The sequence below is a fragment of the Typopeltis vanoorti genome, chromosome 21 (genome assembly GCF_054136105.1).
Source record: "Typopeltis vanoorti isolate ZY-2024b chromosome 21, IOZ_Tvanoo_1.0, whole genome shotgun sequence".
Classification (NCBI taxonomy): domain Eukaryota; kingdom Metazoa; phylum Arthropoda; class Arachnida; order Uropygi; family Thelyphonidae; genus Typopeltis; species Typopeltis vanoorti.
Genome location: NC_143569.1, coordinates 67,786,032 through 67,803,742, shown reverse-complemented (window position 1 = coordinate 67,803,742; position 17,711 = coordinate 67,786,032). Strand labels below are relative to the sequence as shown.

The 17,711-nt window shown below is 37.7% G+C and overlaps 1 protein-coding gene across 4 annotated transcripts in view; it reads left to right on the top strand.

The window, feature by feature from the left end:
• Positions 1 to 17,711, top strand: part of RhoGEF3 (Rho guanine nucleotide exchange factor 3) — a 424,099-nt gene that overhangs the window by 188,389 nt on the left and 217,999 nt on the right. For all 4 annotated transcript variants that reach the window (XM_090411467.1, XM_090411468.1, XM_090411469.1 and 1 more), the window contains one exon: positions 13,771 to 17,412. In XM_090411467.1, the coding sequence (XP_090267593.1) occupies positions 13,798 to 17,412 (3,615 nt within the window). In that variant the 5' untranslated portion in view covers positions 13,771 to 13,797. The remainder of the gene's footprint in view (positions 1 to 13,770; positions 17,413 to 17,711) is intronic.

Below are 17,711 nucleotides of genomic sequence, written 5' to 3'. Positions count from 1 at the left end.
TTATCTACAGTAGCCTTTTCTGAACTTTGCATTGTCAACGTTTGAATATTTCTTTAAAAAATTTTTATTTCGTTTTGACAGGTCTTGTCAAGACGCTTGACAGACAGGATTGCAGCTATTTCCTTGAAGTCTGTCTCATTTTTCGACGCGAATAAAACGATGCTAATTTATTATTCACCGCTAGTGATTGACGCCATTTTGCTTCTAAATGAATGCACGTCAGCAGCCTAATGACATCTACTACAATGTCGCTACTTTTCAATAGACTTCAGCTTTTCCATGGTGAAGGTTGAATGGTAATATACTAATTAAGAAAAGGAGGGGGGGGGAATGACAGCGTCTTGGATATTGCAGAGAGGGTTGTCTTAGATGCTGCCTACAATTTCGTCGGCGACACTAATAAATGACAGCCGCACGCGGGATGTTCTTCAGGCACGATGTTACAATAATAATCGTGACAAGAGTGGCGGTAGCTAGGGCAATGAATAAAAACTAGCTGGGCGACACGCCACCTCGTGGCGACGTGATGGCGACCACGTGGGCATAAGGATGAGTTCAATGCCAGTAGTTGTAATTAAGCCTAGAATTTTTTTTCTTTTTTGTGAGAAAGGCAATAGTTGAAAATGACACGAAAATTCTTTTTTAAGTAGCCCACATGACATTGTACATCCGGAATGGAACAACGTACTAGACAACACACCTGAGGATAGACGTTAATTCATATGTTGTCTACCTTTTGTATCTGTGCTGAATAATGTTCAGCCCTTCAAAGTAATTCACCTCATGGCCGTGTTATGGAAAAAAAAAAAAAAAGGAAGACAGAGGTCTCAAAGCATGAAATAGCATTATTAGGAATTGTGCTCTTTTGAGCTCGTGGTTTAAACTACACACACACAGATGTACGTAGTACATTAGAAAACATGTTTTCTGATAGTACATCTGATGTGCAATAATAGAACATTGGAAATAATGGTGGACCTAATTTGGAAATGAATGACACTTTCTAAAACGTTATTTAGAAATCGTTTCAGAATTTTGTAAAACAAATGCGCATTACTAGTACTATGTTCATGGTGAATCGTATGCGGAGAGTTGGGTTGGCTTTGAATTACGGTCGAAGCAACTAAGTCTGTCAGGACTGTGTATGATGTCTGTTCATTGTTCTGGTCAGTTTTATGGGTTGAAAAATCCGAGTTTTTGAAGAAAAAAAAAATCGCCTTTAGTTGGAAAGCCTTTATTAAAGCTTCTTTGCGTCCTAAACGCGATTTGAACCTAAGTGTTTCCATCTGAGTAACTACAGTGTCATTTTTGAAGACCTTCTGAAGGGCATTGTTACCGACTTGAGTTTATTAAGCTGGAGGGGTGGAGCTGTCTATGTAACAGTGCTCTACCGATTATTGACAAGGTGAACGTTAACGTATTCAGAACTAGTTTTAGGAGGAAAAAATTACAAATATTAGGAGGGACGATTGGGATATGGGGGACTATGAAATACTCTTCAGTTCAAGAGCATGCGAATAAGTTTCTTCATTGTGCTATAATTGATTTGTTGAGGAGATAGAACGATTATCTCTGTCGCACTGCTTTGGATTCACCGCTGCTTTGTTTCAATGTAATCTTCCACACACGAACTTCGTAGATAAATAAATATTATTAAATTTTATGTTTTATAATCATTTAAATAATTCACTGGTGTCCAATAGCTAATGACGAACTACATTTTTAGTATGAAAACCTTTTCATGACTACAGCCAAATGTGGACATAAATTTATTGCCAGCATACTAATAAATTATATTACACAAAAAAAGTTATAAATTTCGTATAAATTAAATTGCAATACGTTTTTAGCAAAAGTTACAAATTTCTTAAAGACGTAAATTAAAGAATTACTTAAAAGAAAACTATGCGAAGAGACGCATTTCAGTATGGAATATGTCCACCCTGAACTACGATACAGATCTCAACGTCATACCATGCCTAACACCAAGTGGTTTCAGGAGTTCTTGAAGCAAACTGGCTTGTTCCTCCTTAAGAGCAAGGATGAACAAGCCAGTTTGCTTCAAAGGCCTTGTTTGTTTTCTGGAGGGGGAATTTCGAGCAGTAATGCGTTTCCCTATCTGCTTTCCAAAAGTGTTCTATGCGGTTGAGATCTGGGAAGCGTGCTGGCCATTTGATTTCATTAATATCCTCGGTCTCTAGAAGTAACTCCAACGCTCCTGTACGATGTGGTGTGGCATTGTCATCCATAAAAATGAATTCTTCGCCTACAGCACCACGGAAAACCGAACATGTCGTTGAAGAACTTCGTTGCAATATCGTTCACAAGTCATAGCCCTTTTTTCTAACACCTGTAGCTCGGTGAGTCCATTAAGCATAATGCCATTCCACACCATGATCCCCAACATTGCCGTATCTATCCCTTTCAAGAACGAGTCTCATCTGTAAAGAGTACATTATTTTCAAATTTTTTAGATACAACATCACTGAAAACTTACTCTACGATGAGCTGTGGATAAAGGGATGCAGACTACCGGCCTTCGGGCTTACTTGTCACAGACATCTTTCTACAGTTTGCCAAGATATCCACGTTCCTGTGCTTGAATGGAGCCGACTTGCATGATGATCTACTTGGTGTGTCGATTACGGTTTGCTGTTATAACCAAACATGTTTTCATGCTTCGTGATAGAGGAGGGTAACCTCTTAGCAAACGTTTGGAACACATTTCATTGGTTCGAAACGCTGTCCAGAGCCTGGATACAACGTTGTGTGAGATTCCAAACTCTCTGATAATATTAGTAATTCTGCGATCTTCAAGCGTTCCAATAATTTTTCTCAAGTGTAAAATCATCTAGAAGATATCTTTGAGATATTGCAAGACATCCGAGTTTGCAACTTTATTCGTTCACGAAATAAAGCTTCACGAAAATACTCGAAATCGTGAGTTATACAAATTGCCTCGAGCTGATTCGTGTGAATTTGCGGTTGTAATCGCAGAAATAGGATTCGTCCTCGGGTTTTGGACACCAGTGTCTTTAACGTATTCACGCCGGGCTGTGTGCCGTGCCTTATGTTGCACTAGTATAGCACCAAGCATGTCCGCCGTTGATTGTGTTAAATAAGTTTATTTTTATTATTTGTAATCCTAGCGTGATTTAGCATATTTTTTTCAGACATATTTAAATCAAATTTCTTCTCTTTATCAGAATTGTGAACTTCTCCAGTTAAGTGTTTGAACTGTTAGTCTTTATTGCACGCGAGCACACACACACACAGAGAGAGAAAGAAAAATTAGCATATAATATGTAGGGATAAAGTCCATCTCGCTTTCAGGTTTTCATAAAATATTTGAAATGAACTATTCAGTCTGATATATGTTATGTGCACCGAAAATATCAGAACATAGACACAGTGTCGTTTATCGCGACGACGTCTAATAGTAGAATTATCAGGGAAGACAGCAATTCTTTAATTTTATGTGCTAGTTCCATTCAGGATGGTGTATTGGCAAAAAACTAACGATGTCATCAGCAAAAAACAAATGGATAATGCTGTCTCCATTAAAAACTTAACTCTGATCACTGTAATACTATATTGTATATAAACATTTATAATAGAATTTAATCCTAACTTTCATTATGAAGGGAATATGATACAGGAGAATCCTTTTTATTGGTAAAACAAATTATAATTTTCCACTCTCTCTGTCTTTGGATATTTTGATTATGAAATTAGGTGAGACAAGTTTGTGGTTGTAATAATATTGCTAAAAACGGCTCTAGGTTCAGTTGTTAAAATGAATCCAGGACTGCAATTAGGAAACGCATCTTTTGATTGGTTATAATTTCTTTATATTAGTGGTTGCTTTGTGTAACGTTGGCAAGCGAATCGAATGCTTCATTATGTAACACACACAATCGGTTGCTATAACCGACGCCGCCAGATTTTTTTTTACATATCCTTATTTACTCGTGTATATTTAATTTCAGCATTTCCAGGTTAATATCTCTATAGTTGTGTGTGTTACGATAACACGCTGTTTACCCTCTCGCACGGTTCCACTCTCAGGCTGTGAACCAAGAGTCCTCATAAAACTCGGAGTGTAATGCGTTTTTTTTTTTTTTAAATCCTCGTTCTTAAGCAGCAATACCAGTTGTAATTGAGATCAGAAATTAGTATACACACGTATTCAGGACTCTTTCATAAATTACGTAATGCTTTGTATTATAATTACTTTGCGACAGCAGAGGATCAGACAACTTTGAAAATAATGCTGCGTAATTTCTGAACCAGTCCTATTCTGTGTTGGTCAAAGATTGTTGGATCTCATAAAGTGAGTGGTATTTGGAGATATTGTACGTGAACGAGTTTTTATAGCATTTTCAGTTAAAAACTGACGTTTTGAAACTCCGTCTAGAAAAAATGCTACAAATCCAAAAGGTTGGTGCGGGAAGAACAAAGTTAGGCTGAAAGAAGCATCCAAAGTTTTTTTTTTTTTTTTTTATTGCTAAAAATATATAATAATCTGGTCACTGCACTCTTTTATTTTAATAAAGAATACGAAACTGGATAGACCCGGGGGGGGGGGGGATAAATTGTTTAAATCGTCTTTGTGAAAAATTAAAATGGATTATTTGCTGTGAAGACCACTTGACCTCGGAATTCAATTCCGCTTTATTTTGAAGCCTAGAACACAACATATTTTTTTAGTAACCTTCAGACTTCATATTTTCAGGATGGTATTATTTCGCTATACGAGATGTTGCTCACCGAATATGCTGTATAAAGTTATAAAATACGCTTACGCTGCAAAAAAGAGCCACTGTAATCCTTGCAGTCATAAAAGGTACACTAACTTGAACGCTCCTCTCGACTGGACGGGTAGACATAATGGTAGTTAAATTGCGTCATGGAACTGCGAGTCCGGTTTTCCGGCTTCACATGACATCACGAACTGGCGATCATGCATATTCTTCCGTTCCAGACAACTGGAGTCACCTTCTTCAGCTTGCTTGGTGGAGCGTGACTCGTGAGGAAGGTTATGAGGTGTCAAATATCTCTTAACTATATATAGTTTGCTTTGTGGAATAAAAACTGTTCAACAATTTATATTCTCACTTACTGGAGTAACTTGTCTTCATTTTACGTACTCCGGTTTCAAGTGACGACTGCTTAAAACATGTAATTGCATTCTCAGAATTTTATTATGATACGATCTTGTATTATTTTCCTTTCAAATGTGTGCTTTTTTTTTTTTAAAGTTCCTTCCCATTATTACTAATTCTGGCGTCAGTAATTCCAGGATTCGATTAAGAAATGCACATCATTTGCTACCGAGTCGATTCAGAAACTTTCCTATAAATGATAACAGAATGTTTTAAATTTTATTTGATCACTGTTTCTAATTCATCATACTATTACACGAACATAGCACGACTCTGTCGCCACTAGAGTATGTGAAGGGCTATCAGAAAATTCTTTGAAAATAAAAATTATTCCATTTGCTTTTTAAATGTCACCTTCCAGATATCTCGTGCATATCTTACATTTTATCCATCTCATCTAGCATTGAACAGTTTTAAAAGCAGTATTCTGCTTTTAAAATTGGCGTCTGAGCCGTTTAATTACTTTTTCACAGATGAAAATCAGTGAAAAATCTAAGCTTTTGAGAAGAAGTCGAAGGAGATTAAAAATCTAAGTGGTACAGTGTTGGTCATTCACCACTTTTTTCCTCTGGCGATTTTTCGCAAGTTAGGCAACAAGTTGTGACCTATTTGCATAACTCGTGTACTGGTTGTTCTCCTCCTTGGGATGAAAACTTTTTACGAGTTCCTATAGCACTCATCAGTACCGTTCACTATTCTTCCTTAAGCTTCCCTATACGATAATCCTATTCATCTTTAATAAAAGTTATCAGATGTGATGGAGTTATCATTAACGGTTAAATAATCCTAAAACACTGGACCATAGAAACATCAATCCGGAAACTTCTAGACCCTGTTCAGTTCACAATAAGCAGAACGGTGATTTGGTGATTATTGTGAACTAAGCATCGTGTCAAGAACAAGGAATAAATCTTACATATAAGAATAAGTCTTACATCTGGCAGAGAACATATACCGCCTAAGCATTTTAAACATCCGTGCTACAGCTAAGACTATCCACTTGATCAACCAGCTTGCAGCCATTCAGAATGCTTTAAAATATATGCACAGACTTGGAATGTCTTTGGGTATACTTGTTTTTATCGTTGCGGGACATTTTGATGGTATAAAGTTTAACATGAAATTTAAATATCTTCCATTCAGAATATCCTGCATACCGAAAGCGAAAGATATAAAAGGCACAGAATGCTATCTGATCCACCTCTTAAAAATCGTTGTTTTATGAATCTTGTAGTAATTTAACTCTGTCTGAAATCTAATAATTTTACAGCTTGACAAAATTTGCTGCTTCAACTTTTACACCATTCGACCTCCCCATCTTGTGATGAAGTTTTAAAAACCTCCAAAACGGAGCAGCAAGCCACCCCCCCCCACACACACACTTCATCATACGTACTGAAGCAGCTGTATTCACTCTCCAAAGTAGAGGCCTACCGGTCAAAAAATCAGTTGTATCTTTGAGATAACATCATGATTAGATCCCACAAACTTTATGAATGCAAAGAACAGGCGTCATAACTATCAGCTATGGTTCATGTTCAGTCACACAATGTATTATCTTCGCTCCTTTAAATATGTCACCTTTAAGGAGAAAAATGGGAACATTCGCCAATGATAGCTAAACAACTGGGTGGGGTTGATTTCTATTTATATCACATTTGACGATCTAGGAGGAGCAAAAACCATCCCGAAATAGGAGTATTTAGGATACTTTGGGACAAGTCAGTAACATAATTATACTAGACTAGACTGTACTCTCTGGCAACTTTATTTAGACATTGCTGGCAGTAACCATAATACGCTTGTTTTATTTACAAGTCAACTCATCTTATTTGCTTTGCGTTTTTAGCACACCAGGAAGACATTAAATACAGAATGCCCCCAGGATTTAATCTCTGTTTCTATTCTTAAGAAACTGACTATTCTTGCCTGTATGAATGGCTGAGACACCTCTTTATATGTTAGTTACGGAGAGAATATCGTTTTGTTTCGATTACAGCATGCAGTGACATTCTGTCCATGAGAACCACTTATATGCCATTGTAGTTTAAAATAATATTTTACTTTCTCCCTTTTCAGTTTCTGGTGGCCAAGTAAAACATCAGTCATTTCTGTAAACAGAATCTTGTCGCTCAGTTAGCCGTGCTTGATCGAGTGTGGAGAATGGACGTCACTCGCTCTGAAAATTTCTTCCCGAGTTCATGATGATGTAAGAACTGTCGCTACATCTCTGGCGCATTAAATTTCCTTCCAGGAAAGTGGCACGACTAATGTTTGAGATATTTTTAGTTCGGCAGTTGACCACACTGCTTTGCATTAACAGTGTCGCGCGCATATCTCTCGCCGGTCTGGTTGGCTGAGTGGTTAGCGTATCCGCTCTCCAGACAAAAGGCTGCGGGTTCGAATCGTGCTGTGAGCATGGATATTTGTGATTGTCTGTCAAAGCAATAGTGGTGGTAATCGGCGGTAGATGGCGTTGGTGTTAGATGATGAAGGTTGGTGGAGTAGTGAGACAAAGAGTTGTAGAATTGATGCCCTCCCTCGATGAGTCTTTGGACTCCCTGGAGGTGTGATATAATAATATTTGATTTCGTGTTTGATCTTCTGAATTATTTGGAGTAGGCTAGATGTCAGCGACAAGATTTTTGAACTTTCTGATCATTCAAAACCTGCATTCTGTATATTTGCATTCAGGTATATAAGCTGTTCCTATACAACATGAATTTCTTGACAATTTTTATTTTTTCCTTATGATGCAATTCAAATTACTTATGAAAAGTTAAGAACTTTTGTGCAGCCTTATTATACTCGCTTGAATTAGTTAGGTTCCCCTCCCTGTTTCCATAACCATCAAATTAAGTGCATCTTCAGAATATTAAGAAAATAAATAAAAATCCCTTAATCCTCGTGCTTGTATGTGAAATACATAAAATTCAGTCGTCAAAACTGCTTTTCGATTAACGCAGCTTTTATCCAGCCTTCGTAAGGAAATCCTTCCTTCTAGTGTTCAGTGTTGTTACCATAGTAACCAGTTCCTATGGCAATAACGCACACTTGTTATAGGACTTAACGTAATGGAGATACCATGTACAAGATGTATACATTAAATAATAAATATAGTATATTTATATTATTTTCATACTATCTATTTAAATATATATATAATTTCATATTTTAATATAGTCAGCAGACAGGATATATCGTTTGAAATTGTCAACCTTTGAAGTTTATGGCAGATAGAAGGCTTATCTCATCAGATACGTGATAAGCTTAATGTCTAGTTGATGTGGGTGGGAGGAAAGAGAAAAGATGTGCAACTAACTACAATAAGGATTCATACATTATAGATGGGTGACGGCGCTGTAGTGCAATGCCTCATTTCGTGATTTCAGTTATTAATAACCAGGAATAGTTTCTTTCTTGGACATTCGCATTATTACTGAATGATTTATTTATTTATTTTTGCTTAAACATGCATTACTTAGGATATAGTGATGTACTATCGTGCACCTTAGTCATTCTTTCTACGCCTTTTCCAAGTTCCCTCTCCACTTCCCTTCACTGAACTCTGTTTTACTTATTGGCACAATAAGTTCGGTATTATCGTGCAACTTACAACTAGTGATCGACATGCACGCTCCAAAAAGCAATCAGCAGGGCTACTGCCTTGCAGAAGTAAAGATGTTTACTTTAGCATTTGGTTTTTACCCTTATCCTAGTGTTATCGAACGAAAGTTGTCGTGATGCTCTTGCAAACGTATCGGTCATCAGTAGCGTGAAGTTTTATGTCGGGTTTAAATCCATATATGAGTGACTCAGCTCCATCTGGTATTCCCTAGTCACGTTATTCGGTTTAGTTTGTGACGTTCGTTAATCATCTACAGCGTTTACGTATAATTCAAATTACAACTTAAATGCACACACAAATCTAAATCAAATTTGATATTTGCTTTTATTTGTAATCAAATTCATATTAATTTCCAGTGTAGCCATTAATTGCGTTAACAGTTTGTGCAGCAAAAAATCAGATACAAATCCATATTTTCGTATCTTTTTATGTTTCGAGTTTTAATTTAAATTAGAGTTTAGAATTATCAGAAATATTACCTGATTTAAACGCATATCCTTAGTGTACTGTATTTAATTTTCTTAATATTTATTGAAAGAACAGTTAGCAACGTCTTAAGAAAACTACGAATATTTACTTTCACGGAAAAATAAGTCATGCCATTTGTTTTTAAATGTTTAAAATATTTCATCTTAATAATTGTTTTTATCAGTATTTATATTTTTTCACATTCTGAATAAATATCGTGTAAGTTTTTACAATTTACTAGTGACGCGTGGAATGAGGAGGACCAAGAACTAAACATATGACAGACCTTTTGAGCAGAGCTAATATTTTTTTTTTTCATCAACGTGGTGAATGGGGAGGGGGGGTGCTTTGGGCAAACTCGCTTTCATTCTGTGACCAGGAAAGCCGTCAGAGAATCAACTCTCTGTTGTTACACGAAGCGCGTAGAAAGCAGCAGGCAACTTTAGTCTTACGTCTGAAACCGCTGCATTTAGAGAACTACACTCGAAGTGACGACTTCTCCAAATAAAAATGTAGCTGCCGTTTGCTGCAAAATTCCAAATTTACTACTTCAGTTAATATTAAAGATTATTTTGATTTGCTCTGTCGTAATTTAGAAATGCAGTCGTTGTGATATTTCTGCTAAATATATTTAGTAATCACCAAACAAGAAGTTTTAAGAGCATCAGATATTTCGAATATTTTATATATATATTGAATATTACTAATTTAGCATTGATGTTAATAAATTTGAATACAATTTAAATTTATTAATATCTAACACAGAAACTTCCTTATGAATTTTAATCCAAGGGTAGAAAACTCCTTTATAATGAATCTTTATGGCTAATATGGAAATATTTTATCTAATCTTCTCCTGATTTATTATATCTAAACAAATGACGACGGAAAAAAACTAATGGGTTTTTGTACGTCGATTTTTTGGTTGTGCAATATGAATTATTTGATTAGTTTTATTCATTGTTTTATTTTCTTTCACGCTTTCGTTAGTTACTGTTTCACTAAAAAATATGGTATAAACACAACGATTTTCGGTATCTTTGTATGCGAATGCTTAGTCTTTAACTTACAAAATGTTCTGGTAAGTTAAAGACTTACGATTTAATCGACTTCATTATATAATGCAAAATAAAATATTAAAATAGAATCTAGTGTACTGCAACAAAATTGTCACAGTTATACTCAGGATGCACAAGTTCTCAGGTCGCATATGAAATATGCGGCTGTTAAACTGAGCATCATCAAATACTACACATGCATGTTTTTCAGGATATTTCAAATCCTCCCCTCGTCCAGGGGAAGGTTGAAAATGTACACACACACACTAGTGCCATGGGTAAGCCAAGGTTTTCATAAGCTTAGAATCGAACATCGTTTTAATGTTACCTCGAGCTTCTAAAAGATGCGGAGGTATGATACCATACAGTGCAAGTCATATACTGTCTAATTAAGTTAAGCTTATTTAGCCAAAATAATTCGACGTCATCTGCGGATATATAACGGATGTAAATAAACGGGAAATATGCGCCATCTCATATTTGCTATTTAAATAATTTAATAATGTAATATTTGATAAATATGAATATTTAATGAACATCTTTAATGAATGCATTTAAAGGTTAAAGGTGAAGTTTTAAATTTATCTTGTGTTTTAATAAGTTTTAAACATTTGTCTTTATTTATATTTTATTTTTTATTTTTTTGTTTTTAGTAACTTCCTAATCAACGATACATACATACCCCCCCCCCCCCCCAAAAAAAAAAAAAATCCAAATTTTCGGAATCCATGATGTGAAGATAGAATAAAGAGCTCAGTGATTTATAAACAGTGATGTTTTGGGACCGGTTCGCACCGGCTCGTGCGAGCCGGTTGTTAATGTTTTTAAGTCGGGCGAGCCGGTTATTAAAATTCTTTATGAAAGGATAGATGATGAATGATGGTATATACTTTTTCTCGTAAATATTTTGAAATTGTATAATAAACTTTTATTTTTTTTTTTTTTATAATTAAAATAATTTTAATCAGGGTTAGAGTTTTGCGGTCGAAAAAGCGGATAGCCGTTAGTTGAAAAAAATGAAATAGAACGCAACTTCTTAAACATTAAAAGGACAAAACTTAAAGAAGCAGAAACAAAGACATCTGAAGATACAATAGAACTTTGTGAAGAATCAAATTTTTCATAAAGCAAGCCGGTTGTTAAAAATTTACCAACACACCACTGTTTATAAATGATCTTCGCGTTTGATTTCGAAACATAGGCAGTACGAAATCCAAAACGAGAAACTTAAGTGATAATATCTGACGTGTTAAATAGGGTTTTTTATAGATCATGAATACGCTAAACTGCAATTATAACATTTTTACTTCGGTGAAATGACAGAAAACGGCATTACGTGGTAAGACGGAATATTTCGATGTGTGATACAAAGCCTATAAGCTTCAAGCAGAAGGAACAATCGCCAAGCTATTTATGTGAGAGTTACGAGCCCGAAAATATCAAGCGACGGCATTTACTGTTTTAATATCAGTCAGAAAAAACTTTCAACGATTGCCCTGCAGAAAATTCTAGTATGTTTTTATTCCATACGGTACTCTCTCATCTTCAGATTTCACACGAGGCGGCATTACCTTCGAAATAATTTGATTGACTTTCACTGGTGAAGGGCGTAGCCTATTTAATATTTCTGTTCTCCAAAGAAATCTTAACACTCCCTCCTTCTACGCATCGTAATTCCAAGAATGATTTCTGATGAGAGGATGAATGAAAGCGTTCATTCCTCATATTTGAACGCTTCAATTGCATCCCATAGAGCAGTGCTTCCCAAACATATGGATGTAAAGGCCCCCATGGAAAAATTAATATTTCACGGTCCCCATCGGGAAAAAAAAAACGTAATGCAGACATATATTATTATAATATTTATTGTATTTATATTCAATACAATACATACAACTAATAAATATTGATTGCAAATATTACATTTTTAGCATCTTGCATACACATTTGACATGGTATACTTAAGTCTTAAAACATTTAAAATTTGTTTTCATTATTTCACGGCCCCCTAAAAAAAAACTAACGGCGCCCAATGGGGCTGCGGCCCACAGTTTGGGAAGCGCTGCCATGGAGGAGACGTATTAGTCTGAGGGAAATACTCCCCTCTGAGATGTTACTTTTCCAAGATATTCACCGAATAGACCTGCATAATTTGATTTGCGGCTATTAAAATCTTTATATAGCATATTTTTTTCAAAGTTATTTTATTTTTATCATCGATAGATCTCGATCTCATAGTACAATAGAGAACCTAGACAGTACCACGAATCTTAGGAATCTTCAAACAAGTCAACACGATTTGCCCTACATTCAGCCATCTGATAGTCTTGGATTGCAAATAAGTCCTCCTCCCCCTCTCTACCAATATTGACAGATTGCGTAATGTTTGGGAAAACATGATTGGTGGATGAGGTTTGTTTATATAGTGAGGTGATTTGCGTGGAGTAGTACATGTCAATTCAGTGCGTTTGTTTGTGGTTTATTTCAAGCTAAGATTAGCCTGATACAAAAAGAAATTAACTAATAAATATTGATTTCGTAAAAATGAGGGGTTGCTTTATTACGATAGTTGAATAATAACAAAAGCTTGTATAGGCCAGATACAATTATGAATAACCTAACTCTTGTTATCGATGCCCTACTCGAATATTTGTCTGTTACACAAGAAGAGATCTCCAGGATTATACTTCAAATCTCTGCGACTTACTTGGAGCGCTCACCTTATCAAAGAAATGCAGGATTCTCGAAGCTCAAGTCATTGCAGAGAGAGAGAGAGAGAGAGAGACGGATCTCATTTATTTTAAAACACTTATTTTACTCATTTTAAAGTAGTAATTTATATATAGATTACTTCCCCCCCCCCCAGCATCTCAGTATCACGCTGATAAGGTTAGTTAATGTTTGCTCTCAACATTCAATTGAAAATTTAATCCTATCATTATAAATTTAATTCCATTATTGTACTTATAAATGCGGGTTTCTTGAGTTGCTGATGCCTTGCTGATTTATTTTTAAATACGAAGTGATGTAATAAAATAAGATAAAATAACATCTAATTCTAAGTTACTAAAGTAGGCTGCTTTTGTGAATAGGCACATATTGCAACATTCTGCATCCTTTCTTGTGCAGGAGTAATATTAAAAATTTAATTAGCAAGCAGTCTGCTTCCCTCGCGTTACTTATGCACTCGTTAATGAGGTGTCAGTAAGCATTTGAACAGGGATTGCATAAGAACTTCCCTTTTTATTTTTACCTAATGATTTCTCATTCTGGGTGTAATGAGGATGCAACTCAATGTCATGCGTTGATAGTATACCTGACTAAAACTTTTTTTTTTTACCTTGTGAATGTTAAAATTTGTCTGTTACAATTAATAAATAAAAATCTTTGGCTGGTTTATTATCATTTCATCAGTTCTAATATGCATATTTATTTATTCATTTTTTTATAGAATGTAGCATTTTGGGACTAAGAAGACATGGCGAACAGTTTGGACACAGCTACCCTGCTCAGTATAGCCAAAAACCGGAGCAGGTTGATGAGGCTGGCCGAAGGGATCAAGAGCAGGAAAAAGCCTGGCCATAGCAAGAAAAGCCTCAACTTAAAGAGGGATCCAGCCTATACCAATATCGAACATCTCGTTTTCGGGACTTATCGACCTCGTGCCACAACTCCCGTGTTCGTCGAAAAAACTCCGGAAAAAGGAGACACAGTGTGCGTTGATGACAGCTCACTTTGTAGTGCCACTCACCCCTGCAACATCGAGGATGGAGGTTCCCATGACCTTCCGTGTACATACCGGCAGAAGCCGCAGCAGCGGATAGAAGATAACCATAGCTCGTATCATTGCGAATGTCAGAAGCATAGTCCCCGTTCCAACCCGCCAGATGGCTCCACTCACAGTGCTAGTGACCGTGTCTCGCATACTGAGCAGAGAGAGTCGCGCAGATCCTCGCCGGAAACAATCGGCGGTTATGTCGACTGTACCAAGCAGCCTTTATCCGAGGAGAAGTCACCTGGCATTTGTTGGAACGCGGTGACGGCTGAAGGGGGAAGTTGTATCTATGACGGTCGCTCTCACTCCGACAACAGGGTTTCTGGTGAACAGATATTTAATGGAGGTCCAGCTGATGGTGTAGACGGCGGAAATTATGATTTGCTGAACGGTGACCCCACCCCAACAGATGAACTAGACTTCAATCGACACACACGGAGTACGTACTCCCTTCATGTCGTAGACAATCGGGCATCGGAAAGGACCGCAGAGACCCCGCATTGTAGTGATTTGGAGAGGAATGGCGAGGGAAAAGATGGTTACGTTTCCGATGAAATTAGTGACGTAGAGTGTTGTAGACACGAGGATCCTACCGTGGATATTCGCATCGGAGAGAGTTCAGACCATTCCCTGCTTTCCAGTAGTGAGTTCACTTCGCCTGCTACAAAACCCTATGATTGTAAAGTCGAATTCCAAGACGAACCATACGGCCGATGTGATTCTAGCCCTTATCAACAGTATGAAAGCAGTGCCAACGAGGAGGTCGCGTTGCTCGTTGTAAACACTTCCGTGGATTTACTAGTCGCAAGCACGCCGGAGAACAGCGATAGTGCATCGGGATGTGCGGACACTGAACAAGTGATGCCCCCTTCCTCCAGCCGTCAGAACGGTGAAGCCCTCGACCGTAGTCAGGACAGCAAGATGGCTGACCGGAGTAAGGTAACTAAGGGTGTGAATCGCTGCGTTTCGCCTCCCTATGGTGAGAACCGTCAGGTGAGTGCACCTCACTCTAATGGGCCTGTCTTGAATCATGTTAAAGGTTCGAACTCTATTCTTTCTGATACTAGTGTTGTAGCAAACGATAGTCGAACTTCTGCGGGTGGTTGCAGTACGCGAAATAGAGGGAGAAGTGGATCTGCTCCTCTTATTCAGAAAGGTTTTAATGGGATGTCGGTTCCCCACACACGCTCGGGATTTTCTCTTGATAAAAAAGCGAATGGCGAATCGATGAGCGGACAGAAACTAATTATGAAAACTCCTAGTCCAATTAGTGATGTTGCAAAAGGATTATCTAGGTCTGCTAATGTTAGTACAAGGCCATCCTCCAATGATCGAAAGAGCCCAGGTACGTGTCCATCATCTAGTAGTAATTCCAAGGTCCAGAAAAATGCTAAAACACCACCACCAGAATCTCCGTATGGAGCCGTTCAAAAACCGCGTTTTGAGAGACAGAAAAGTTATCCTTCTGGCATTCCTAGACCAAGGATTCATTTTAAGAATCAGTCCTCTTTAAAATCCCAACCTTCCAATGAGCCGTCCGTGAAGGGGAATTCCGAACCCCATGGAGATCATACTGAAAACGGATGTTCAGATTCCAAAGACAGTCCTGTGGCCAACAATAGTGATCTTGTATCTTCGTGTGTTACTACTGCTTGGACAGAATATCCTCGTGCTTCTAGTGCTCCTTTGGTACCTTTCCGAAAAGCCGCATCTCTTTCAGAAAAGAGTCGAGTGAGGCCTGCTAATATTCCAGTTGTTCGAAGTTCGGGAGGGCAACAAAGATTTGATAAAACACCTACTGGAAATAAATTGGGAGCGAAACCTCAGATAAGGACTGGGAGTGCAGCTCACAGAAGACAGGCAATGAGAGAAGCCAGGAAAAGTTTGCCAGCCACTCCTTCGTTGCTGCAGAATGCATGTGAACGTCCTGATATGCAATGTCGATGGAGTACGTGGAATTCGAATTCTAGTAGGCGATTATCTTTAAATCTCAAGCCAAATCTCTCTGAAGCAAAAGTCAATTGTTCTTCCAGATCATCACTAGCCAGTTCTCGCTCAAGTTTAGGAGGATCGAGATCCAGTCTGAACGGTAAACTTAGTGTGCCTCGTGGATCAGAGAATAAGAAAGAAGATAATGCAGTTGGTGGTCAGGCTGTTGTAACCAGTCAAAAATTAGAGAATAGGTTGCTTACCGATGGTCATCTTAACACACCACTTCAGAATGGAGATTCTAGAATAAGTGAAAGAAGTAGAATTCCTTCATCTGGACCTAGGGGAAACATTCAGTGGACCAGAGGTGCTTATTCAGGTGAGCACAGAATGGACACTCGAAGTACAAGACCATTTAGTCGTAGCATGGAAGAATCGGGTTCAGCAAAATTAAATTGCAATGTTGATCAAAGGCGTAGTCACTCGATGGAACAACAGGAGAGTGTTCACGATAACACTCAAGAAACCAGGCGTGAAATCCATCATCCAAAGGGAAGTAAGGCAATCCCAGATCATCGCAAACAGTCAAGATGTACAAAGATAAACCGCAATTCAAGACCACCTTGTCGACCTCGCCCAACGAGGTCGATATCGTTGGAAGGTGCTAACTTGTCGGATCATGGCGATAAATCTACTGAAGAAGACTTCACAACATCCCCCGGAGAAGCTAACGAATTATCTTTATTGTCTTTCGGTGGAGATATCTTGGAAGAATCGATTCGTAAGTTGGAAGCATTGTCTAACAAAGCGAAGAATTGCAGCTCTCAGGCTGAATATGTTGATAGGAGCAACGGTGAGCGCGCTCAAAACTCTAACAAGAGCAGAGGTTTCGAAACGAGTACCAACGACTGCAAAGTTTTTCACGATACTCCCAGCAGCTCCGGTTCTCCTGCTAGTTCTAGAAAGGCTTCTGTAGACGCTTCTCCATCTTGGTCTCCCAGCCGAAACAACCCAGGTGGCTCTCCGGAGAAAGGGATACTTAAAACAAATGGATGTAACATTTGGATGTCGGACATTGAAGAAAGGGACGAAAATTCGTCTTCGGGGACCAGCAGGGGTACCTCAGAAGAGCCCCCTGATATCAGTATTAAAGATCGACTTGAATCAAAGAAGGTAGCTGCATCTGTCCCCAAAGCATTCATTTTGGAGAAGTGTGTACTTATGGATCGAAAGATTCATTCTCCAGCCTTAAGACATAACAATGGGATTGCTGAGGAGCGCTCTCAGCCAGAGTCTAAATTTTGCCAAGACAACCGTCCAGTGACTGTAATGCTAAATGGGTTTCGTATTGTTAACGGAACTGGCCTGGACTTCACGGAAACGAGACGGGTAAGTCCATTGTTTAAACAGTAGAGAATAGACATTAATTTATTCCCAACTTGTAATTGGATTTGGATGAGATTAAAGACGAACTAAGTCAGTTCACTTCTCTTATGGAAGCAACGTCGTTCTTATACAAAGCTGTTAATTTCGTTTGTTTGATTTTTTTTTTTTTTCGTTTAAATTATTTGAGAATTATAAAAAGTCAAAAGGAATTTCCTGACTGGTCAAGTGAATTCATTTGTTATATAGTGGACGTTTATATGCTGATCTGTTTACAAGTGGTGCAAGATTTTTCTTTAAAATAA